Genomic DNA, 26,195 nt, shown 5'->3' with positions numbered 1-26,195 from the left:
TTGTTTGTGAACAGGATATCTCAAAACGTTGTGGACAGATTCACACGAAATTTGCTGGACAGGTTGGGCACGTGACAAGGACGAAATGATTAGATTTGGTGAAGATCCGGATCCGAGAATTTTAAAGTGATTTTTCACTGTTGAGAGATATGTCTGAAACTATATATACCATGATATTTCAAAAAGTTGTGGACAGATTCTGACAAAACTTGGTAGATGATTTGGTTAGGCCACAAGAACAAGCCGATTCGATTTTGGTTCAGGTCCGGATCCAGATCCAGTCTATCAGTGGATACAAAACATAAGCTGTTCAACCTGGCGGAGGAATGTGCCCTACCGCGTGCCGTTATAGTTTGGTTGTTTTACCCCTGTCTGTCGGTCTGTGTATTTCTTTGTGAGCACGATATCTCAAAAAGTTATGGATGGCTTCAGACAAAACTTGCTGGACAGGTTGGGTGTGTGACAAGGAGGAATTGATTCAATTTCGGTGTAGATTCTGATCTGGATACTAGAATTTTAAAGTGATTCTTCATCATTGAGAGATAGGGCCAAAAACCAAATATAGCACGATATCTCAAAAAAAAAAAAAAGGTACTTTCCTGTTATCCCGGATCTTTTACCTCAGCGTTTTTTTTAGGTTAGGGTCAGCGTTAGGATTATGGTCAGCGTTAGGGTTAGGAAACAGACCGCTGAGTTAAAAAAAAAAAAAAATGCTGAGGTAAAAGGGCCTACCTTACTCTGACAGGAAAGTACCAAAAAAAAAAAGTTATGGACAGTTTTGGATGAAACTTATTGGACAGGTTGGACTCGTTAAAAAAAAAACGCCGAGGTAAAAGGGCCTACCTTGCTGACAGGAAAGTACCAAAAAAAAGGATAACAGGAAAGTACCAAAAAAAGGATAACAGGAAAGTACCAAAATAAGTTATGGACAGATTTGGATGAAACTTATTGGACAGGTTGGACTCGTTGAAAAAAAAAAAACGCTGAGGTAAAAGGGCCTACTTTGCTCTGACAAAGTACCAAAAAAAGGATAACAGGAAAATACCAAAAGTAGTTATGGACAGATTTGGATGAAACTTAGTGGACAGGTTGGGCGTGCGACCAGGATGAATCGATTCGATTTTCGTGAAGATCTGAGTCCGAATCTGGATAGGAATTTCTTTTTTAATTTTCAAGTGATTCCTCGCCATTCGGTGATCGGGCTAAATCGATAGATACAGCAACATGATGTTTTAAAAGGTTGTGGACGGATTATGACAAAACTTGGTGGATGAGTTGTTTAGGCCACAAGAACAAGCAGATTAGATTTTGGTTCAGATCCCGATTCAGATCCGGCCTACTATTGGGATACAAAACGTAAACTGTTCAGCCTGGTGTAAGTGTGAGCTCTACCGAGTGACGTTTTAGTCCCACGTGTACTCGTCATCCAGGTCACTGTCAAGGAAGTCCTGAAAAGCTTCGTCTTGTGGCTGGAATCCTGACAGGCCCAAAGCCAAGACCGTGATTGCAGCATTGTAAGTCATGATACTGACAATTTTACTTGACGTGGAGGTGGAGGTGGAGGTGGACGTGGAGGTGGAGGTGGCCACAATTTGCTCATCGTCAAAGTGGGAAGGGGCATGTCCTCAAATGGAAATTCACTTGTGCTTGAACCCAACTCTGATCGCATCTCCACTTCTTTGTCCGGATTTTCTTAACTTCCTGTGTCCATCTGTTCACGCTCTTCTCTCCAGCCTCAGGCCGGTGGCTCATCACCACATCATCCATTCCACGTCGTCCATCACATCATCTATTCCACAATGATCCGCCACCACGTCCACCCGCAATGTGCACTATTCGTATCAACTTGTTTGTGCAACTGTTTCCTGCCAGTCAGCAGAGCATTTCCACCACTCATTTCGGCATTCATTCAACTCCAGGCCAAACTTTTTCGTTTGTATGCAGCACAAGGCTGCAGGGTAGCACCTGAGAGTGGTGAAGGCGTGGCCGTGCCACTGTGGCAGTGCCCTCTGTAGGTTAGGGCAAAAATTTGAAATTTGGCCAGGGTGCTGGCGATAGCTCGCCTACTCTTTGCGAAGGACACCATGGTATCTTCGACGACCACAGAGTGCTAGCAGATGGGACGTCCGTGTTTAACTTCCATCTGAGGGACAGCACACACATTGATGAATCGCCCTGCTTGTGAAACACCGGGATGACAGTTTATAGTTGGGTCGGGATTCCAACCCAGGCTCGACAGCTTAGAGGCGAGAGTGGATACCTCTCAGCCATCCTGTCAGCCATAGCCCAAACCAATAAAAAGGACCAACGTCATTTGTACAAATAAAGAGGTAAACACAAAAAAGGTAATGCACTAGGATGGCAAGAAAGGCAAAACGCAGGTGAGCATTGAAGACCGTCCAAATAAATACACCTCTTTTGAAGGGCCGCCAGCAGTGGCGACGATTCGGGCAGAGCAAGGTAGGCCCTGCTAGCCAAGCTGGTAAATAGTTTGTGCATTTACATCGTGTTATGCAAAACAAATGGTGGAAACTAAATCCAGAGAAAACACTTACAATTCGGGCCAATCTACATATTACGTACACCAAAGGGATGGATTCTGTTGAATGAAGATGAACGTACACGAGTCCATGATTCAAAACAGGTTTAGCGCGAGTGTATAAAAAAAATGCTCCAACTCAGAGAAAAAAAGGATATATCGTCAAAAAAGTTAAAAACAAATACATCGAAAGATCATCACATATACAAAGGGCACCTTTTGGCTCGACTTGGTCTCCTGTACAGGCCACTCATGTTCGCACCACCATAAAGCGTGTGCAGGTGCTGGGTGGACATGGATCATTTGTAATGGAACAGGACGGATCAAGAGGGCAAACAAATTGTATTTACATATCATGTACGCAGTAACATGGTTAGAATCCGAGACGATCCCACCGTGATATATCCCTGTACCATGTGACCCATATATTTACACCATTTCACCCCCTCGCCCCTCCATTTCTCACTTTACACCCCTCTTCTCTTCTTTTTTTACATTACATGTGTATGGTCCACAAGTTACAGAAAGGACAAAAATAACATGATAGAAGACTGATAAATACACCAAATATTTTATCCTTTTGCTCGGGCCTCCACCGCGGGTTTTCTATTATTATGGCAAGCCATCCATTCGTAATTACTAATCACATTTATACAGAACACTTACTGGAATGAGCTGCCAAACCCCCACCCTAGCGAAAGGAGAAATAAATAACGAGAGAGATCACGACGAGAGCGAGTAGACCGACGCCGGTCAGAATAACCTTGTTCTGCATGGTTCTGAAACAGACACAAGCATCGTACACCGCTTACTACATGGCACAAAAAACAAAACTCACAATACTCTCCGAACCATTTCGGGAATAAGACACGAGCATTGCTCATACATAGCGACAAGTCCACAATTGCATGCATAATGTTAAAGGGCAAGAACATAAACAAAAATGGAAACTTTTCCTGCTCAATCCTCAACTCTCAATATGGCATACGGATGCTATAAGAGTCCTTTTGCACACGTGCTGTGTGTGCGTATTCAGCGACTCACTTCCGCTAGTGCTGGTACTTTTAACCTGCCATTGCTATGGAGACATGTGTGAGTCAAATAGCCTTTTTAACATAATTTTCAGCATTTAAACGAAAGAGTGGCAATTTCAAAATTGATAACCATAATTGTTCATTTCCTCAATGCAAAGTGGACTCTCGGAAATATTCGTGGATGTGAGGTATCGAGTTCCGACCATCTCCTGTCAGTACAAGCAACCGACGGCAGTGGAACAACATACTACACATGCACACATTTTAGCAATAGATGCAAAATCTAGAATAATGTCTCGTGGTCCCAGAATCAAACAAAAAATGATACATCTACAACGGCACTCACATGTCACGTTTCCCACCCCACTACACCCCCCCCCCCCCCACCTCCCTCTCCCACCATTATCATTATTAACTATAACCGCACTTTGTGGAGAGCATATCTCCGTCAGGCTGAACAGTTTACGTTTTGTATCCCACTGATAGGCTGGATCTGGATTCGGGATCTTCATCAAAATTGAATTGGTTCGTCCTCATCACACAACCAACCTATCCACCAGGTTTTGACCAAATTCGTCCACAACTTTTTGAGATAACGTGCTATATATCGTTTTTTTGCCCTATCCCTCAATGGTGAAGAATCACTCAAAAATTTCTCAGATCCAGATCAGGATCTTCACCAAAATCTCATCATTTCGTCCTTGTCACACACCCAACCTGTGTGTAGCACCCGCCCGTCCACCTGGTCGGGAGTATGTACTGCGAGCAGCTGCCAATTTGGCAAACTGAGAAAGTTTTCCAAGTCTTTTGTTGTGTCGAGGCACACGCAGCCCCATCTCTCAGGTACTTTTCCAAATATTTTCAGCTTATTGTAGAAACTTGGTGAGCCATTGCAGGTAGCCATCTTTATCTCGCACACACGGTATTCTTTAGGGTGCCCCAAACACAGCTGTGTCTCGGGTTTTTGCGCATGCGCACCGAGCATTCTGGGGCTGATTACGTCATTTCAAAAGTCGCGTATTAGCAGGTGGAACACAAGTAAAGGAGAAAGGTTGATTTTTTTAAGAGGAGTAAAATATACGAGGAACCCAGTGAAGATATTTAAAACAAATCGAAACAAAGGAATTTTATGGATGAAATTTTGAGTCCGAGATATATTTTTTCTCCTTTATAATGATTTGACACACAATGTGCTCCACAGGTGTCATTTCAAAAGTGTTTCTATGTAAAAGATGAATACAACACACAACCTATCATTGGTTAATCAAAATTCAATTTTAGAAATCAGTTCTCCCAACCACAAAAATGGAACAAACTTTTGGCTTTTCCATTTATTTTTGTGTGATCAAAGAAACAAGAGCAATAATTGCTTTGCAATACATGTCCCCTACTGATGTGACTTTTCCAAATCCAAAAAGGGCTTAACCCCGAAAAAAATGACGAAATGCCCTGAATATCGAACTTGTTCTGTAACTTATAATAATAAAGTAATGAACCAAGTTTCAATTCCATATGGTAAGATTTAAGGGGAAAGGGTGCAGAAAACCACAGTTGGGAGAAACGGAGGGCAAAACTATAAGCCCCTCTGGTGAAACTGAATAAATGAGAACTAATAAATGGAACTAATAAATGAGAAATCAGAAAATGAATGTGCAAGCTCAGGAGGGTTAGAGAGAGAGATGAACAATGCAGGAACAAAAACATGGCCAATGGAAGGGGAGGGGTTGTGGAGGGTGGGGGAAGGAATCGAAAATGATTTAAACAAAGGGCAGAAAACAACATCTGTCTAACCTCAAGAATGAACTTTAAAAGTTGTCTCCCTCCTCCAAAACCTGGTGAAATCATTCCTTTTCTCCAACAACCTCATCTCACATCACCAATTTTGTTTCAGACCAGGTCACTCTTCCTTGGACATGCTGCTTCTACTCACCCAACAATGGATGGAGGTCCTCGATGTCAGACATGAGATCAGGGCCGTCTCTCTGGACACATCTCATGCTTTCGATACAGTCTGGCATTCTGCCTTACTCTCCAAACTGTCTGCCTATGGAATCCAAGGCCCACTCCACACACGGCCGACTGACTTACTCTACTCTCGTAACCAACATGTGGCTCAATGGAATCCTTTCATCTCCTCTCCCTGTCAAGGCTGGAGTGCTCCAAGGCAGTGTTCTGGGCTCAGTCCTATTCCTTATCTTCATCAATGATCTCTCTGGCTCTGGAAAAAAAATCCTCTATCTATTTGCTGACGACTCCACCCTCTGCCGTGACATCCCTCATCCTTCAGACAGGTGGGCTGCAGCCTCTTCCCTCTCTTCAGACCTTGGCATTCAGGTCAAACACTTGGAATATATCTTTCCATCATGACAAATTTTACTATCTCTCTCCGAAAGTACTGTCTGGCAAATCCGACTGGGCATTCTCCGTCATACAAAGTCCTTCGTTGGCACACCTGAACTCCTATCCAACTACAAGGGTTTCATCCGCAGCTTGATGAAGTACTGCTCTCCCCTCTGCACTGGCACCTCTGCCTCACACCTTGCTCAGTTTGACGCCATGGAAACCGAGGCCTTCAAGATCATTGGAATGCTCCGCTAAAGCTGAGTCTATGGGCCTATCAATTTGCCATCTCAGAGAGGTCGGTGTTCTCTCTGTCATCTACCGCAGCCTTTCTGGAATTGCATCCTCTGCTCTTTCCGTGGTTTCCCCACCCACTTCCCCAGGTTTCTGCAGGATTCACACAGTCCATGATAAACCCCCTTCTGGTGAAACTACCTAAATCCAGGATCACTGCTCACCTCCACTCTTTAGTTCATCTTTTTTCCCACCAGTGGAACCAACTTGTACATTCTCTTCAATCTCATTCTTCCCTCCAGGTCTTCAAGACAGCCGTTCACCACCATCTCAGATCATATCTAATCCAAAACCATGATCTTTTCTGCCCTCATTAACCACCACCCCGCCCCCCCCCCCCACCCACCCTCCCTTCAACCCCAACCCAATCCCTCCTCCAAAATTTCAACTTTTCGCTCCTGAGACTTTCCTTCTGTGTCCAACTTGTCCAACCCATGCATCCTTTCCTGCCACCTATTCCCACATCCATTGTTTGTCTAAGTCTCCCTCTATCTTGGCCATCGATTCTGCTGTTGGTGTTTCCCCCTTATCTCTACTGTTCCTTTTGTCCTGTCTGTTGCATCCTGATCCGTTCAGTGAACCAGCTCAGCCACGAGCCTCGACTATTTATAAATAAATAAATAAATAAAGGGGAGACAGGCAGCGAGACAAAAGGAAAGGATCTGTACCTGGTTTACCTTCGCATCATGGACGTGAGAATCCGAGAGCCTTGTCCTAAACCAGCATCTGTTTCCCTCAGCTATGGAGGAATGGAGGAGGAGGAAGAAGGAAGCATTTGAAATGTATCACATTGAAAAGACGAGTTAAAATAACTTATTTTGTTACATCGATAAGCCCTCCTGCCCTCCCTCCCCCAAACAAGTCATTGATGTCCCAGGAATGCTGAAGACAGTCCAGGCCTAACAATACAAGGAATCCGAGGCACAGGGAATGGTTATTCAGCCCAACATGCCCGCGCCATATTACACACCCAAACAATCACAGAAAATGAAGGTATTTACTAATTACACAGCCAGCTACAAGCAAGGATATTCGTCAGTACCAATACACAAACGTCTACACCTTTAAAAAGACACCATATTATCTTGAACGTTACAAACCTAAATGCAGCAGGGCAGCCAGCTTTAACACATGTGAAGGATGGCATTATCTGAGACGCAGCGCCCCCTGCTGACAGTCCACCACGAACAGTAGTGTTCAAGTTCAATTTGGAGCCCGCATGGTATCGAACGAACCCAACCTCAAGCTCAGTAGCGAGTTCACTACCAATCGAGTTATCCTGCCGTTTCCCCCCGCATTGGCTCATACAAGTGTGTCTGGGTTAATTGGTTCCACCTACAGTAGATTGGTAACCCCCAAAGGAACTACAGTGGATCAGTAACCTACACAGGACCTACAGTGGATCAGTAACCCACAAAGGACCTACAGTGGATACGTAACCTATAAAGGACCTACAGTGGATCAGTAACCTACACAGGACCGACAGTGGATCAGTAACCTACAAAGGACCTACAGTGGATCAGTAACCTACACAGGACCGACAGTGGATCAGTAACCTATAAAGGACCTACAGTGGATCAGTAACCTACAAAGGACCTACAGTGGATCAGTAACCTACACAGGACCGACAGTGGATCAGTAACCTACAAAGGACCTACAGTGGATCAGTAACCCATAAAGGACCTACAGTGGATCAGTAACCTCCCCTGGACCTACAGTGGATCAGTAACCTACAAAGGACCTACAGTGGATTAGTAACCTATAAAGGACCTACAGTGGATTGCTAACCTCCCCTGGACCTGCAGTGGATCAGTAACCGACAAAGTAACTACAGGGGATCAGTAACCTACACAGGACCTACAGTGGATCAGTAACCTACACAGGACCTACAGTGGATCAGTAACCTACAAAGGACCTACAGTGGATCAGTAACCTACAAAGGACCTACAGTGGATCAGCAACCTACAAAGGACCTACAGTGGATCAGTAACCTACACAGGACCTACAGTGGATCAGTAACCGACAAAGGACCTACAGTGGATTGGCTGAGCGGTTGGCTTAGCCTGGTGTTGGCTTAGCGGTTAGGGTGCCGGCTTGGGATCCTAGGATCCTGAGTTTGAATCCCGGTCGATCGCTAAATTAACACCAGGGGGGTTGACTCAGCCTGTCATCCTTCCGAGGTCGGCAAATTGAGTACCAGCTTGCTGGGATGAATGATCCCGGTGTGTACCCCGGTTTAGAATAGGTACACCATCTCCCTGCGCATCGTAAGAGGATCAGTAACCGACTGATCGACTAAGGGTTGGCGTCAGGAAGGGCATCCGGCCATAAAAACATTGCCTCAAACAGGGAACCATGATTGTCATGGGGCCCGCCAGGCTAACTCCCGCTCTTGCGGGGAAAATGGCCTTAAAACGATCATTCATTCATTCATTCAGTGGATTGCTAACCTCCCCTGGACCTACAGTGGATCATTAACCCACAAAGGACCTACAGTGGATTGGTAACCTATAAAGGACCTACAGTGGATTGCTCACCTCCCCTGGACCTACAGTGGATCAGTAACCCACAAAGGACCTACAGTGGATCGGTACCCCATAAAGGACCTACAGTGGATTAAAGGACCTACAATACAAGGTAATTGCCCCGAGCCAAGTGCTGTCTCGTTATCACCGGAGCAATGGTTCAGGCAAGTCACACCATGCATCATGCCTCCCTCACCCTCTCTCTCCCTCTCTGTATCGTTTCTCTGTCCTTTGAAAGGTTTCCAAGGATGTCTCTCCCCATGGCCTCTGAATGAGATCAGAAGGGTAAAGAAAGCAAGGAAGTTGGAATGGAAGGTGGAGAGGAGGCGGGGGTGGGGGGGGGGGGGGGGGGTGGGGGGGGGGGGGAGGTGGATGGGAAACGTGTTATTCATTTGGTAACAAAATTCAACAAATCAGTATCGCAAAATCTGAACGTGCCATTTTACCCCACAAATCACTCACTAACAAGCATCTAAACACAATTGCACACCTTCCTAAGCAAACACTCAGCAGATACACAGCTACACCATATATATGGTAACAAGAAAGTTATTGTGTTAAACCATAAACCATAAACCATAAACCATAAACCATAAACCATAAACCAACCATAAACCATTAAACCATTTTTTTTTTTTTTTTTTTTTTTTTGGGGTTCGGTTGCGAGAGGACGCTGGCGTTGCATATTCGCCGCTTCTCCGACTGGATGGATGTACAGGGTCCGCTTCTACCTTTCTGACCTGACATCTCACACCTGTCCTGCCTTTTCACACCCGCACGTGCCGCGTGTTCTCCGGCTGGATAACGGAATCTGCTTTTGATGGTACGGAATACGGAATTCGAAAGGCCCGCTCCCGTTGTTTGTGGCCGTGGCCTTGTTTGCCGGTGGCCTTGTGGCCTTGTTTGCCGCTGTGGTCTTGATTAGCGGCTGCAGTCGTTTGCCGCTGCGTTTGCCGCTGCGTTTGCCGCTTTGCCTCCTCGACCTTGGCCTCGTACTCGTCCCTTCGCTCCTGCCTGGCATGGCTCTGAAGTACTCCGCCGCAAGGCTTCTTCTGCTCAATACCCGCTCCACCCCATCATGCATCTCTGCCATCAAATCAAATGGACTCCTCCGACGACCCAGGTACATTCACCGTGGCTCCGGTCGCAAGTTTGTTTATTCGCAATCAGGTCACTCCATCCCCGTCCTCTGGTCGGCTCAGCGCACTCTCACTCTTCGTCCCAGCGCACCTGGTCACAGCAACCCACACGATCGCACCTCTTGCCTACGAACCCTGGCTAAATCACCTGAATTCATCCCTGCTGTTCAAAACAACATCAAGCTCACCCTGTTCAACACCCGGTCCCTCAACAATAAATGCCTCATCCTGAACGAATACATCCTGGATAACAAACTGGACTTTCTCTGTCTCACCGAAACCTGGCAACAACCTCTGGACTACTACACACTCAACCTCACCACACCCAGTGGATATTCCTACGTCAATAAACCACGCTCGGAGGGCCGAGGTGGTGGAATTGCCGTTATCCACCGTCAAGACATCAAGACCAACCTCATCTCCATCTCATCTGCTCCATCATTTGAACACCTGGCTTTAAAACTCTCTGGTCACACGCAGTCAGTCATGGCTGTCGTCTACCGCCCTCCCAAACCACACCCATCATTCCTGTCTGACTTCTCCTACTTTCTGACCCAGCTATGTTCCCTCTCCCCCTCAATCCTCCTCCTTGGTGATTTCAATATCCACATGGACTCCACTGACTCCACAATAACCACTGACTTCACTGATTTACTCACCTGCTTTAACCTCACTCAACATGTCGACTTTCCTACCCATATCCGTGGTCACATTTTGGACCTTGTCTGCTCCACTGGATTAAATTTGCACCATCTCTATGGCTCCGACCTCACCCTCTCTGACCACTTAGCCATCACTCTGACCATCAACATCCCCGCCCCAACACCAAGGCATTATCGCACAATCAACTTCCGTAAGCTAAACGCTCTTTCACCTACCTCATTCTCATCCACCCTCTCTGAAAAAATGTCCACTTCTCCCTTCATTGACCTCCACACCCCTTCCGACCTCACTGACTACTACAACCACACTCTCTCCTCCTGCCTTGACCAGCTTGCGCCTGTAAAAACCAAAACAGTTTCTTTCACCCATTCTGCTCCCTGGTTTACCCCTGAACTCCACCTGATGAAAACTCGTGCTCGCCAACTTGAAAGACTCCGCAATAAAACGGGTCTCACAGTTCACTCCCAAGCCTACAAGGACCACATACAACACTACAAAGATGCCCTCTCCCGCGCCCGCTCTGCCTACTACTCTCAAATTATCCACTCTGGCTCCGGAAACCCAAAAGCACTCTTCTCGACAATAAACAAACTCCTCCGCCCCCTGAACACCACCACCCAGTCATTCACAGTAGACAACTGCATCTCCTTCCTCTCTTTCTTCCAACGCAAAATTGACAACATCTACAACAGCTTGACCACCGCCGCACCCGCTCCCCCTCCAACCACCTGCCCCCCCTTGTCCTGCCATCCCCTGTCTCGGTTCTCCCCAATCTCTCCTACTGACCTCTCTGAACTCCTCATAGGAATGAAAACTGCCACCTGCACTCTTGACCCCATCCCCTCCAGCTTTGTCAAAGCCTCCCTCCCTGCTCTCTCTCCACTTATCATTGCAACAATAAACTCCTCCCTGTCTACAGGCATCGTCCCACCTTCCCTCAAAATTGCTGCTGTTACCCCCATTCTAAAAAAACCTGGTCTAAACCCTGACACCCTAAACAACTTCAGACCCATCTCCAACCTACCCTTTCTGTCAAAAGTTTTGGAACGCGCTGTAGCCACTCAACTCAAACATCATCTCTCTGCCAATAACTTGTATGAAACATTCCAATCCGGATTCCGCTCCAACCACAGTACTGAAACTGCTCTCCTCAAAATCACCAACGACCTTCTCCTCTCCTCTGACGCTGGCAACCTCAACATTCTCGTCCTCCTCGACCTCAGCGCTGCCTTTGACACCATCGATCACACTATCCTCCTCACCCGACTTGAATCCACCTTCAACGTCACCGGCACTGCCCTCTCTTGGATTAAATCATACCTCTCTGACAGATGCCAGTTCATCTCCATCAATAACTGCAAATCCCCCACTGCTCCCCTCCCCCAAGGTGTCCCCCAAGGTTCAGTTCTTGGCCCCCTCCTCTTCATCCTTTACCTGTCCCCGCTCGGTCACTTAATCCGCCGTCATGGTCTCCAATTCCACTGCTTCGCCGATGACATCCAGCTTTTCATCTCCACCAAGTCCGTCTCCACCGACACCCACTCTATCCTGACAAACTGCATCACTGAAATAAAATCCTGGCTTCAAATCAACTTCCTCAAGCTTAACTGTGATAAATCTGAAATAATCATCATTGGCCCAAAAACGCTCACAAAATCCACCCATAACTTTGCCCTCAACATCGACGGTATCCCAGTATCCACCTCCCCTCACATCCGGAATCTTGGCGTCATCTTTGACCAAACCCTTTCCTTCGACAAATACACTAAACAGATCACAAAGTCAGCCTTCTTTCACCTGAAAAACATTGCCCGTCTCCGCTCATCCCTCTCCTCCACGGCTGCAGAAACCCTCATCCACGCCTTCATCACCTCCCGTCTGGACTACTGCAATAGCCTCCTCTATGGTTCACCCTCAAAAATCACCAATAAACTCCAATACATTCAGAACTCCGCTGCCCGTCTACTCACTCATTCCCGGACCCGTGACCACATCACCCCCGTCCTTTACAAGCTTCACTGGCTCCCCATCCCCCAGAGAATCCAGTACAAAATCCTCCTCTTGACATACAAAGCCCTCCATAACCTGGCCCCATCCTACCTGGCTGACCTCCTCTCCAGACACACTCCCACCCGCAACCTCCGCTCTGCTGGTACCAACCTCCTGACCCCCTCCATCCGGACCAAATTCAGATCCTGGGGGGACAGGGCCTTCTCCATCGCTGCTCCCACCCTCTGGAACTCACTACCTCACACCATCAGAGACTCCTCCTCACTCACCACATTCAAAACATCACTAAAGACCCACCTGTTCAACGCTGCATTCAACATTCAACCCACAGCATTTAACCCCTGACTATCTCTTCTCCTTCTCCCTCCTTTTGCTTTAAATATTTCCCTATTGATTCTTGTCTTGTCTTTTTGATTCTTGTCTTATATATACTAGGGCATGCCCGTACTATATATATGCCCGTACTATATATCTATCTAAAATTATATCCCCCCCCTCTATTTACATGAAATGGTTTGGTTCATTCGCAACGCCAAAGCGAACGGCGAACGGCTTGCGAGTACAGTGACAACCCCCCCCCTCTATTTACATGAATGGTTTGGTCCATTCGCAACGACCACAGAACCCCCCCCTCTATTTACATGCAATGGTTTGGTCCAAAGCGAACGGCTTCCGGAGTTTGGTAAAGCAATCGCCATCGCGTGCACAAACGCGTGGTTGCCCGTTCCTTGCCAAAAAAAAAAAAAAACGCTACCCGTACGCTCTACCCCGCCCGTACGCCCGTAAACAAAAAATACAACGCTCTTCGCTTCCGCCCTTCGCTCTGACTGAATTGGGAGAAATAATGCGCATAAGAAATCGAATTACGTACCGTAATGGCGGTCAGCTCGTAACGCGCTCAGCTCCGCTCGTCTCACATCGGCCACGCCTACGCAACAAAGCGTTCTGTGATTGGATGCCGGAAAGCGTGCTGCCGGACAGTCGTCACTGTCCGGAAGTTCGCAAATCGCAGTTAGGATGAATCGTTTTAATTTAATCGCAGTTTGAATTCGTTTTAAAACATAGTTTAACGGCAACATAGTTTTCCAACGTGAAATAAATGAATACGCTGTCAAATGTGCCGTCCGAGGCAGAGTCTGATCGCCACGTTCGGCACACGTGATAGCTCGCTGCTCTCTGATTGGTTGAAGCGTTTTTTGGACATAGCTCGGTAAGTAATTGTCCGATTAATATGAAACCTTGAAAAGGCACATCCTCGGGTCCCCAGCAATATACCTGGCAAGTTTCAAGTATATCGGACCCGTGGTTGTCGAGAAACAGCGGTCACAGACACACAGACACACAGACACACAGACACACAGACAGACACACAGAGATTGCTGGAATTATAGATAGATGCCGTATATCGCTGCTGTTTGTTTTCTTGATTCTTGTCTTTTTGCAATTGTTGTTTTCATGTATTGTTATGCATTATGTTTTCCACTCTGTCAAAGCGCCTTTGGGCTTCTGGAAAAGCGCTATACAAAATAAATGAATTATTATTATTATTATTAAACAAGGAAGACAGATAACAGGAAGTTATTGATCAGCGTATACATATCGTGCACCACCCATTGGTGATCACAGATGAACAACCAGGCCGGAGGAATGAGATTTCATGTTGGCAAAAGATGGAAGAGCAAGTAGGGTGTGGGGACGATCCACCTATTACATACAAAAAGGTCACGTTTTTCATCAAATGGCTCCTTTTCATAATCTAGAACGGCACTCGGTATGGCACATACCTCCACTGGGTTGAACAGTTTATGTTTTGTATGCAGCCTGTGGCTGCTGGTTGCATCATTTCTCTGGAAGCGCATTTGTGCCGCTGATGCAGTGTCCCAATTACCAGTGAGCCGGTACTCCATTTGACGACCGCGAAAGGATGACAGGCTGAGTCAAATTCTGGCATGAAACAGCGTGCTATTGCTCGGCTGTGTGGCATCACTCAAGGTCAGGTGTCAAATATCCTGAAACGAAATGCTCAGAGGGGTGTCCCGACTCCAATACCGAGGCCAGGACGTCCATGCAGAACCACAAGGAGAGATGATCGCCAGCTGCACCGGTTAGTCTGCAATGGCCGTACCAAGTCAGCTAATCGGCTTAGGGCTGAGTGGCAGCAACTGACAAATGTGCCTGTATCCAGAAGGCTAGTCAACCAACGACTGGTTCAAGCAGGCTATCGTGCCAGGCGTCCCCTGAGAAAGCCACGCCTGACCAGACAACACAGCCAGCGCCGATTGCAGTGGGCCAGAGAGCACCGTCAATGGCAGCCAGGACACTGGAATCACGTGACCTACAGTGACGAGTCTAGATTTCTGGTCTATCGTCAAGATGGCCGCATCTGAGTGTGCAGACAAGTGCATGAAGCCCAAAACTAAGATTGTATAGTGCCAAGAGTCCAAGCTGGAGGTGGTGGGGTGACCGTTTGGGCTGCTTTTCATGCAGGGGGCAAAACTGACCTGGTTGTTCTGAATGGAAACCTGAACCAGTTCAAGTACAGGGTCATTCTGGAAGAAACATTGCTTCCATTTGCTCATGCAGCCTTTTGAGGAAACTTTGTCTTCCAAGATGACAATGCATGGCCTCATCGTGCTTGCATGATCCAACACTTTCTTGCTGACCGTGGTGTAGAGCATATGGAGTGGCCTGCCATGTCCCCGGATACGAATCCGATAGAGAACTTGTGGGCAGATTTAACGCGTCAAATCGACAATTTGGACCAGCAGTCTACCTCTGTGCGTGAATTGCAGCAGACTATTGTCACTGCATGGCAAGCGATTCCTGTCCAAACCTTGGCAAATCTCGTGAACAGCATGCCTCGACGTGTACGTGCTCTCCTGAATGCTCGTGGGGGTTACACTAAGTACTGAACTGTAATTTTACTGTCCGTAATCCCAGTCATAATTTAGCTTTTGTATTTGTTGAAATTTTTTTTGGCTATTGTGCAAAATAAAGAGATACTTCTGGAAAACGTACAGAAGTTTAACACAGTACTGTCCGTGAATTGAGTTCGATATCAGTTTACATCACTTTCAAGGATCAATTTATTTGCTTCGAAATGTCAAATGTGGTTTTTGTTTCTTTTAAAGGTCACATAAACAAAATCTAGAATAATTTCAGCATAATTCCAATGAACTTTTGGTTCTAAGTCATCTTGAAAAGTAAGTTCACCCCCACAAAAAATATATTCCATATTAAATGCCAAGTCTGTATATATACATATATACATATATACATATATATATATATATATATATATATATATATATATATATATATATATATATATATATATAAATATATATATAAATATATATATATATATATATATATATATATATATATATATATATATATATACACATACAGTGCATTCAGAAAGTATTCAGACCCCTTCACTTTTTTCACATTTTGTTATGTTGCAGCCTTATGCTGAAATCGTTTAAATTCATTTTTTCCCATCAATCTACACTCAATACCCCATAATGACAAAGAGAAAACAGGATTTTAGAAAGTTTTGCAAATTTATTAAAAAGAAAAAACTGAAATATCACATTGACATAAGTATTCAGACCCTTTGCTATGACACTTGAAATTTAGCTCAGGTGCCTCCCATTTCTCTTAATCATCTTTGAGATGTTTCTACACCTTGATTGGAGTACCCCTGTGGTAAATTCGATTGATTGGACATGATTTGGAAACGCACACACCTGTCTCTATAAGGTCTCACAGCTGACAATGCATATCAGAGCAAAAACCAAGCCATGAGGTCGAAGGAACCTGCAGAGCTCAGAGACAGGATTGTGTCGAGGCACAGATCTGGGGAAGCCCACATCAAAATGCTGCTGCATTGAAGGTTCCCAAGAGCACAGTGGCCTCCATAATTCTTAAATGGAAGAAGTTTGGAACAACCAGGACTCTTCCTAGAGCTGGCCATCCGGCCAAACTCAGCAATCTTGGTTTCATCGGACCACAGAATCTTGTTTCTCACAGTCTGAGAGTCCTTTCGGTGCTTTTTTGCAAACTACAAGCGGGTTTTCATGTGTCTTTCACTGAGGAGAGGCTTCCGTCTGGCCACTCTCTTGTTGTTGTTGTTGTTGTTGTTGTTTTTTTTTTTTTGTTTTTTTTTTTTTGTTGTTTGTTTGTTTGTTTGTTTGTTTGTATACTGAATCGAGGCTCGTGAAAGAGCTAACATTTATTTCACAAACAAATCAACCAGACAAACAAAACACACAAAAAGAGGGAGCGGAAGACAAGATGGGGAGAGAAGTGGAAGCACACAACCACAACATTTGAGAGCAGGGAGAAGTGTGGGAGGGAGAGGGCTTGGGGGCAGGAGGCGTGGGAGGGGGAGGGCGGGGGGGAGAGGTATAAAACACAAGGGGACCGAAATTAGCGGGGGTAGAAAAGATCAAGGTTTTGGATGGGGGAGGATAAGAGATGGTGGTGAACAGCTGTTTTAAAACTTTGCCATACCATACTTTGCCATAAAGCTGCTCAGATCGGTGGAGTGTTGCAGTGATGGTTGTCCTTCTGGAAGTTTCTCCCATCTCCACACAGGATCTCTGGAGCTCAGCCAGAGTGACCATCGGGTTCTTGGTCACCTCTCTTACCCAAACACCCAAGGCCCTTCTCCCCCGACATATATATTAAAAAGTTCAAAACACACCTGGTCACAAGTGTGCCGCACTGACTGGGACCTCAGTCGAGGTCCTCAGCATCATCCCGTTTCGGGCCCTTCAACCTCGATACAGTCAGCTAAGGTGGGCCAGCAGGGGCACATACACATCCACATGCAGCAACTACACCTGGATGCATACATACCCCCACCCCCAGCCAGTGCGAACGGAGACTACAACTACAACAACAACACCTCCACATCCAGAATCCACAGCACCAAACAAACATGGTGGAACACTCAAACATCCACCTTTATATCCTTCACCACTCACCAACAAAACACACCAGATCATTCATACACACACATACACGAACAACACCAACCAACGACCTATCCTTACAACATACACCACTCAACATACAAAAACACACACACTCATGCAAAAATTAATTCATGCAAAAACACACACCCTCACCCACTCACATACACAAAATAAGAAATAATAATAGTAACAAAAAATAAAAATAGACAAGCGTTACGCCTAGGTCCCACGGAGGTATATAATAAACTGGAGAGCCAATGACGGCTGTCGGCTGAAGCTAGCGGAAGTTGCTTGGCGGCCATATTGGGAAGCCGATTGTGTCTGAACGCTCGAGAGATGAATACGATCCAGTCATCAAAGCTTTCGCACTCACTCTTCAATTTTATTCTGCTAAAGGATACGACTATGTTCGAGAGACATTCGACTTGGCACTGCCAAGTCCATCCACAATCCGGAAATGGTACAGCGCAATTGATGGTTCACCTGGTTTTAGTGCAGTTGTATTCCAAGCACTAGAGAGCCGGTTTAAAGCAGAGAAGGAGACTGGCAAGAGAACACTGTGTAGCCTGATGTTAGACGAGATGGCCATCATGAAGGCAATTGACTTTTTAGGGGACAAGGTATTGGGGTACGTCGACATCGGAAACGGAGTCCAAGATGACAGTGCTCCCCAGGCCAGCAACGCACTGGTTTTCATGCTGGTTGCACTGAATGACAGTTGGAAAGTGCCTGTAGCATACTTTATGATAAATGGATTGTCGGGGAAGGAACAGGCGAATTTGGTGACACAATGTCTACTAAAATTGCATGATATCGGTGCAGAGGTGGTTTCCTTAACTTGCGATGGACCGTCCGCTCATTTGACAATGTTACGTGAGCTAGGTGCCGACATCACGCCGCAGAATGTGAAACCAACATTTCCCCACCCAGCAAATCCCGAAAAGAAAATTTGTGTTGTACTCGATGCATGTCACATGCTTAAACTTGCAAGAAACTGTCTTGGATCCATGAAAATGATGGAGGATGGCAACAAAAAAGTCATCGCGTGGAAATACATCCAGGCACTCTTTGATCTGCAGAAGAGGGAAGGCTTGCGTCTGGGAAATAAGCTCTCCCGGAAACACATCGAGTGGAAGAGCAATGTCATGAAGGTGGACACAGCTGCTCAGACATTGAGCACTAGTGTGGCAGATGCAATTCGGTTTTGCAGGGACACTTTGCAACTATCAGAATTTCAGGGCAGTGAGGCTACCTGCCAATACATTGAAACATTGGACAAACTGTTTGACATTCTAAATTCTCGCAATCCATTGGCACGAAACTACAAGGCACCACTCATGACATCACGAGAAGGACTTTTCCTGCCATTCCTGGATACTGCCTACAGTTACTTGTCCAACATCAAAAACATGAATGGTCAAGTTATGACCAATACGCGTTTGAAAATCCCCTTCATTGGTTTCATGATCTGCATAGAGAGTGTCAAAATTTTGTATTTCACATATGTCAAACCTGCCTCATCTCCCCTGCGATACCTGCTCACGTACAAAATGAGCCAAGACCACATTGAACTTTTCTTTGGAGCGGTCCGCATTGCATGTGGAAGTGGGAATAACCCAACGGCCCGGCAGTTTGTTGCCGCATATAAGCGCCTCTTGATGCGACATGACATCAAGTCTGCAAGTGGGAACTGTTCTGCACAGGACTCAACCAGAATCCTGAATGCGGCTTCCTTCAAGTGCGTTGCAAAGCAGGCTGTGCCTGACGAGAGTCACGACATGTTGGTGGCCAGACGATACGACCTGGAGTTGAGATCGCCGGCAAAAGAGGACCACGACTATGCGGATATTCCAAATTTTGAGCAACTTTCCATCTTTACAGAGTCATGTGTTGGCTATATTGCCGGCTATGTGGTGAGGATGGTGAGGAAGACTCTGAAGTGTAGCCAATGTCTTTCTGCATTGACCAGTAACAACGAAGAATAGCAAACCACACCAATGTACAGCCTGATTGTTACCAAGAACAGGGGTGGCCTCATAGTTCCCTCGCACAGTGTTGTTCGTGTCTGTGAGGCGACTGAACGCTGTGTCAAGAGGCTCCTGGCTGTAAGCAATGGCAAAATGCCTCGTGAAAGTGGGATAAGAGTGGCAATTTCCACTTCTGTCCTTTCTGAGGTCGGTCGGTCTACATTTGCTTCCTTGGATCGGCACATGTTTGACTGTGAGGCAGACAGCAACCATGTGTTTGCTTTAATACATTCTGTATCACAATCATACAGCAAGATACGTTTCCATCATGTTGTGAGAACACTCGATGATGACATGAAGGAAGAGCGCATCAGGAAAAAATATTGCAAACTGGTCCTGTTTGCTCACCAGTGAGGCAACACCAGAGCAAGCTGAAATATAAGAGCGACCTCATCTCTACATGGTGTGGGTGTGTTTTGTGGGTTAACTGTGAATTGTGTGGGTTAACTACATGACAGCGTTTCATGTCATTTATGTGACTGACTCACTGTTGATGTGTTGCTGACCCATGTCAGTGTAGAATAAACTCTGGTTATCATTATATCTGCGTGGTTTCTAACATCTCGGTAATAGAAACATACACATCTTAGTTACAATATAATGACTGAATTAAGTAACATCATATAACATGACAACAAATCAGATCTTTATATTGAGGAATATTATAGAACAAGCCAAAGAATGGCAAACGACGATGTACCTCAATTTTATAGATTTCTAGAAAGCTTTCGACTCCTTGCCCAGAGAAAGTCTGGGTCATAATGAAGAAATACAGCATACCTGGAAAATTAGTGAACCTTGTAAAAGCCCTTTACCAAGACTTTCAATGTGCGGTCGTCGACCAAGGTGAAACAACAGAATGGTTCAAGGTGAAGACAGGAGTTAAACAGGGGTGTAACATGTCAGGATTCTTATTCCTACTAGTGGGTGATTGGGTCATGAGAAGAACGATAAAGAACACCGAGCGGTAATTTTGGGCACTTTTTTTTCAAACAAGCTCTAAACCATTGGATTCCCCAGGAAAAATGCGTCTAGAACCAACTTCAAACTTAATGAACACCATTTCCTTAAAGAACGGGATTCTGAGCCCGAATATCAGTTCAAATATTAGTATTCTATATTAATTAAATAGTCGGCGGTCCTAAAATTCGCTCCAGCTGCATCATCAGTGCGCCACGCCTTTGCTTTGACAGGCTTACGATCGGCTTCCCAATATGGCCGCCAGACTATTTCCGGTGGCTTCACGGCGGCTAATGCTGCGAGGTGGCCAATTGGCTCTCCATATTATATACCTCCGTGCTAGGTCCCCCGTCGGGGAAGTGATGTGAGTTGACAAAGTGGAAGACGCAGAAAACATGCTATGACATGATATTTCGCTCACAAGGTTCAGACATACATGGAGGTGGCCATCTTGGATTTTGAAGTGGTGACCCAATTTTCAATAGGGTTCTTCCTTATGCGTAGATACACCCACACCCCAGATTAGAAGTTAGTAGTTCGTTTATTTTTCAAGACATTTCGCTCACAAGGTTCAGACATATATATGGTGGCGGCCATGTTGGATTTTGACGTGGCGACGCAATTTTCAATAGGGTTCTTCCTTATGCCTAGACACACCCACACACCAGATTAGAAGTTGGTACTTCGCTTATTTTTCAAGATATTCCGCTCACAAGGTTCAGACATACATGGCGGCGGCCATCCTGGATTTTGACGTGGCGACCCAATTTTCAATAGGGTTCTTCCTTGTGCCTAGATACACCCACATACCAGATTAGAAGTTGGTACGTCGCTTATTTTTCAAGATATTCAGCTCACAAGGTTCAGATACACATGGCGGCGGCCATCTTGGATCTTGACGTGGCGACCCAATTTTCAATAGGGTTCTTCCTTATGCCTAGATACAGCCACACACCAGATTAGAAGTTGGTACTTCGCTTATTTTTCAAGATATTTCGCTCACAAGGTTCAGACATATATATGGCGGTGGCCATCTTGGATTTTGACGTGGTGACCAAATTTTCAATAGGGTTCTTCCGTATGCCTAGATACACCCACACACCAGATTAGAAATTGGTACTTCGCTTATTTTTCAAGATATTCCGCTCACAAGGTTCAGAAATACATGGTGGCGGCCATCTTGGATTTTGACGTGGGTTGCACCCACACACCAAATTTGAATGCAGTCCTTCGCTTACGCACGCACGCACGGACGGGAAAACCATAGTCCCCCTTTCGCTCCGCGGTGCGATGGGGGACAAAAAAAATAACCACACACAACCAACCACCTACCCTTACCAACATGCACCACTCATGAAAACATGCAAAACCATTCATGCAAAACCACACCCATTCATGACCCACTCCTGCAACGCAACGCAACGCAACGCAACGCAACGCAACACACACACACACACACACACACACACACACACACACACACACACACACACACACACACACACACACACACACACACACACACACACACACACACACACACACACACACACACACACCTCCATTTCTATTCCGTAACCTCAACCTACACCGTTCGACGTGCCTCCATAAACGTCCTCCATATCCAAAATGAGCCTTTCAAGGCAACCTGGGCCACCTTGTCACACATCCTCCTTCTTTCTGTCCCACACACTCCCAGCCGAGCAAGAAATGCAGAAAAGGAATTGCCAATATACCCTCGACACACCACCTCAAATGGCTGACATGAAACTCGCCAACCCTTCTCTCGGCACTCTGCCTCCAGCTCACTGTACTTTCCTCTCTTCCTCTCGTGCACCTCCTCCATGTTCTCTTCCCAAGGTACAGACAATTCCCCTAAGATGACCTGTCTTGTTTCACTTGACCAAATGACAATGTCAGGCCGCAACCTTGTCACACAGATCTCCTCTGGGAATACCAATTGTGGCTTTAGGTCTGCCACCACCTGCTAATCACAAGCACCTGACATCCCTCTTGCTTTCCACCTCCTCCTCCTCCTCCTCTTTCCACCTCTTACAACTTGGCCCTCTTTGACAAACCACACCTCTCCCCCATCAGTCTCCTTCTCCACTCTTCTCTTCTCTCTCTCGACCTCAGCACCTCTTGTTGCACTAAGATATACATACATACATACATATATATATATACATATATGCTGTTTGTCATGTTTGGAATGCGGAAGAAGAAGAAGAAGAAGTCTGAATTCAAAGCAGACGTGGACGGGCTTTGCATTTTCAGATGCTTTCTAGTTTGTATTTATATCGTTTTGTAAAATCTTTAACATTATGCCATTATCACAAGTGTTCCTATTATCTCTGCCACGAAAGGTGGACGGAGGTAATGTTTTGTTCCTGTATTTATTTGTCTGTTTGTTTGTGTGCAGGATATCTCAAAAAGTTGTGGACAGATTCGTAGGAAATTTGGTGGACAGGTTGAGTGTGTGACATGGATGAATTGATTAGACTTTGGTGAAGACCCGGATCTGGATACTATGATTATTTAAGTGATTCTTCACCATTGAGAGATAGGGACAAAATGATATATAGCAGGATATCTAAAAACACTTGGTGGACATGTTGTACGTCTGACATGGACGAATTGATTCCATTTTGGTGAAGATAAGGATCAATATCAGATAATTTCAAAGTGATTCGTCACCAACAACAACAACAACAACATGCATTTTAAGGCCATTTTCACTGCTAGAGTGGGGGTTAGCCTTGCGGTCCCCATGACAATCTTCTCCATTTTTCCCTATTTTCTGCATCTCCCCTTGTTAACCCCCTTGCCCGCATTTCTTCTTCCACCATCTTTAGCCAAGTCTTTCTCGGTCTTCCCCGTCCTCTACCTCCTTCTACATTCATTTCCATCACTCTTCTCAACCAGTCACTTTCATCCTTCCTCAACACATGACCAAACCATCTCAAACTGTTTCTCTTCACAGCATCCATCATAGGATCACCAGCATTCATTTCGCAGCATTCATCACCATTGAGTGATAACGCTGAAACCTATTGTTGCGGATATGGGATTTGGCCTCCATCCATATCCGCTTGTAAATATTCCCCTATTTCCCCAATACTCCCCAACTATCCCCAATCCCCCATTCCCTAGTCCCATTGTCTGTAAACAACACTCTGTAGCCCCGACCTTCCCCTTTTTCCCCCATTAAATGTCGTGTCCAGGTTCACCGCATCTCACGTAGACAACTATAGGACATCTTGCTAGTTATTCTTAGTCTATGTCAGTTAAGGACTCGTTTCCATTAATTCTGACTCTTCGTTGCACCAGAATGTGATTGTATGGCACCAGTAGTAAGTTTAGGACCTCCCAATACCTCCCCGCATCTCTTCCTCATGAAACAACAACACCAACAACAACAACAGCGGCGCGGGGAGTGCGCGTCCTCACTCCGGCTTGGTTAGCCGCCATTGACCATGTGCTCCGACGGGGTTACCCCTCAGGGGCTGACTGTCAGCTCCTCGTCAAGGGCGGAGCCCGGTAACCCCCCGCACCCAATAAGAAGCGGCGGACCGATTCCATCTGGGGCGGAGCTAACGAGCCGAGGGCGTGTCACTCCCCGCTGCATCTGCGCAGGAAGACGGAGGTGACGTCAGATGCGCCTCAGCTACGGAGGAGAAAGGACGTCACCTCCTAGCGCTGAGAGATACCTCCCGCATCTCTGGACCGGACCGGGTCGATTCTGCCCCTGAGCCAAGGTGCACCTTGAGCCATCGACTACCTGCCCCTCCTTGCCATCAATCCCTGTGTGAGTCAGCCTTGTCCCGTTTGTCTGTGGTCTGTCGGGGCTAAGATAAGACCGTGTATAAGTGCCCACCTTTCTGTGCTGTACTTCTTGTCCGTGTAATCTAAACGTTCTGCATATCCCATATTATATCCTCCTCCGGAGGTCTTGAGAACTGTACCCCTGGTGTCGTGTCATTTAACCCAGCCGTTGTGTCCTTTCCTTCATTGATTTAGCATAGCGCGATTCGGCCAACGTTCGAGTGTAATCGGGTAACTTGTGCGAACACGGCGGCCATTCCGCTCGGCCCAGCATAACATCTCAATAAGTCGTGTCCGTAACAATTGGTGTCGGGAAGTGGGATCGGTCCCGGAGCGCGTTTCACGCGCTCGAAATTATAACGGCGAAATTTGATTGTGTTTTACAAAAAAAATAAAAACCCGAATTTTGAAAGTCGCGCTATGGCAGACCAAGACGGCTGGGTTCCGGTAGAGGAGAGTGAGGCAGGGTCGATCCAGGACCAAAATGAGGGACATGAGGAGAGCGAAGCAGTGAGGGTGGCAGGTTCGCAAAATAGCGTCGTCGCGCACGAGGTTACGGGCGCGCAAAATGGCGCCTCGCACATGGCCACGGCGACCACGCCCGCGACCGTAGTAGCGCCGCTGGTAGATTTGGACCTTTTTTTCATACAAATGAAGGCCCTTATGGCCCAGAATAGCGAGAAAATGAGGGAGGAAATGAGGGCTCAGAGTGAGCAATTGGGGGTAATGGGAAACCAAATGGGGGTAATGGGAAGCCAAATGGGGGTAATGAGGGACGAAGCGAGGGGTACCGGTGAGGGGTTAGACAATAATTTTAAGGGATTAGACAAGAAATTTGGGAAGTTAGACGACAAATTTGAGGGGTTAGACAACGGGATAAAAGAGGTGAAAAATGGGTTAATGGGGGTAGAAAACAGAATGGCCGCTCAAGAGAATCAAATGGAAGGGATGCAAAAGGGGTTAGAGGGGTTAGAAAACAGGATGGAAGGCAAATTGAGGGACATGAGGGACCAAGCGGAAAGGGAAGTTAAACAAATGGGGCAGCAGATAGAGGGGGTCAGAATGGGGGTAGAAACTAAACTGGATGCTCACAGGGAGGAAATGGAGCAGATGAGGGTGGCATCTGGGCAGGAGATGCAAGTGATGGGAGAAGAGATCAGAAGAGGTGTGAGTGAGGAGGTCGGAGGAGTGCGCGAGGAGGTGAGGCACTGTAAGGAGCACATGGAGAAGGAGGTGAGAAAGGGGACTATAAAATTGCAAGGGGGCATAGAGGACCTGACGCAGGAGGTGGAACAGCTGACGGAGGGACAAAAAGGACTAACGGAGCAGGTTCAAAGGAACACTGCGGTATTAGGAGGGTTAAAAGCGACACAGAAAGAACTAAAAGACGACTTGATAGCGACGAAGAGGCAATGTCAGATGGTAAGTGAGGGACTGACAACGAGGTTGGACGAGGTGACAGAGGTAATGGAGACGAAGGACTGGCAGGTGAGGACGCACATGGAAACGGTCAAGGTAGCCTTGGAGGACGAGCTTGAGGAGACGTACCGGGAAATAAAAGAGGTGAAGCAGAAATTAGAAGAAGTGGAAGAAGGGGTGAGCGAAATTAAGAAGCGACGGAGAGGAGATAAGAAAGAGATAAAAGAGGAGATAAAAGAATTGGTCCAAAGTCTGTGTTTGGATCGTGATGATGTGCTCATTAACCGGATGAGGGATTCGCAGGTGATGGAGGAGAAGCGAAGAGGAAGAGGACCCGGTGTAAGTGGTGACCAATATGGTCGTGCGTATGATGCGCCAGGGGATTTAAGAAGCTTGGGGGTCGAGATGGACCCGGGTGTTCGTGAGAGGCCGTTG

General features: G+C 46.3%; 1 protein-coding gene across 2 annotated transcripts in view; it reads right to left on the bottom strand.

The window, feature by feature from the left end:
* Positions 1-2,629: 2,629 nt before the first annotated feature.
* The window catches only part of VTI1A (vesicle transport through interaction with t-SNAREs 1A), a 41,233-nt gene continuing 17,667 nt past the window's right edge, over positions 2,630-26,195 (bottom strand). Inside the window, exons 6-8 of one of the 2 annotated variants that reach the window (XM_068116393.2) lie at positions 8,929-8,999; positions 6,876-6,946; positions 2,630-3,318 (exon numbers count right to left, since the gene is read on the bottom strand). In XM_068116393.2, the coding sequence (XP_067972494.1) occupies positions 6,881-6,946; positions 8,929-8,999 (137 nt within the window). In that variant the 3' untranslated portion in view covers positions 2,630-3,318; positions 6,876-6,880. The remainder of the gene's footprint in view (positions 3,319-6,875; positions 6,947-8,928; positions 9,000-26,195) is intronic. The other variant, XM_068116392.2, reaches the window with a different exon arrangement.

The sequence above is a fragment of the Myxine glutinosa genome, chromosome 5 (genome assembly GCF_964187855.1).
Source record: "Myxine glutinosa chromosome 5, kmMyxGlut1.1, whole genome shotgun sequence".
Taxonomy (NCBI): domain Eukaryota; kingdom Metazoa; phylum Chordata; class Myxini; order Myxiniformes; family Myxinidae; genus Myxine; species Myxine glutinosa.
The sequence above is the reverse complement of the archived record's forward strand: the minus strand, read 5'-3'. Positions and strand labels throughout refer to the sequence as shown.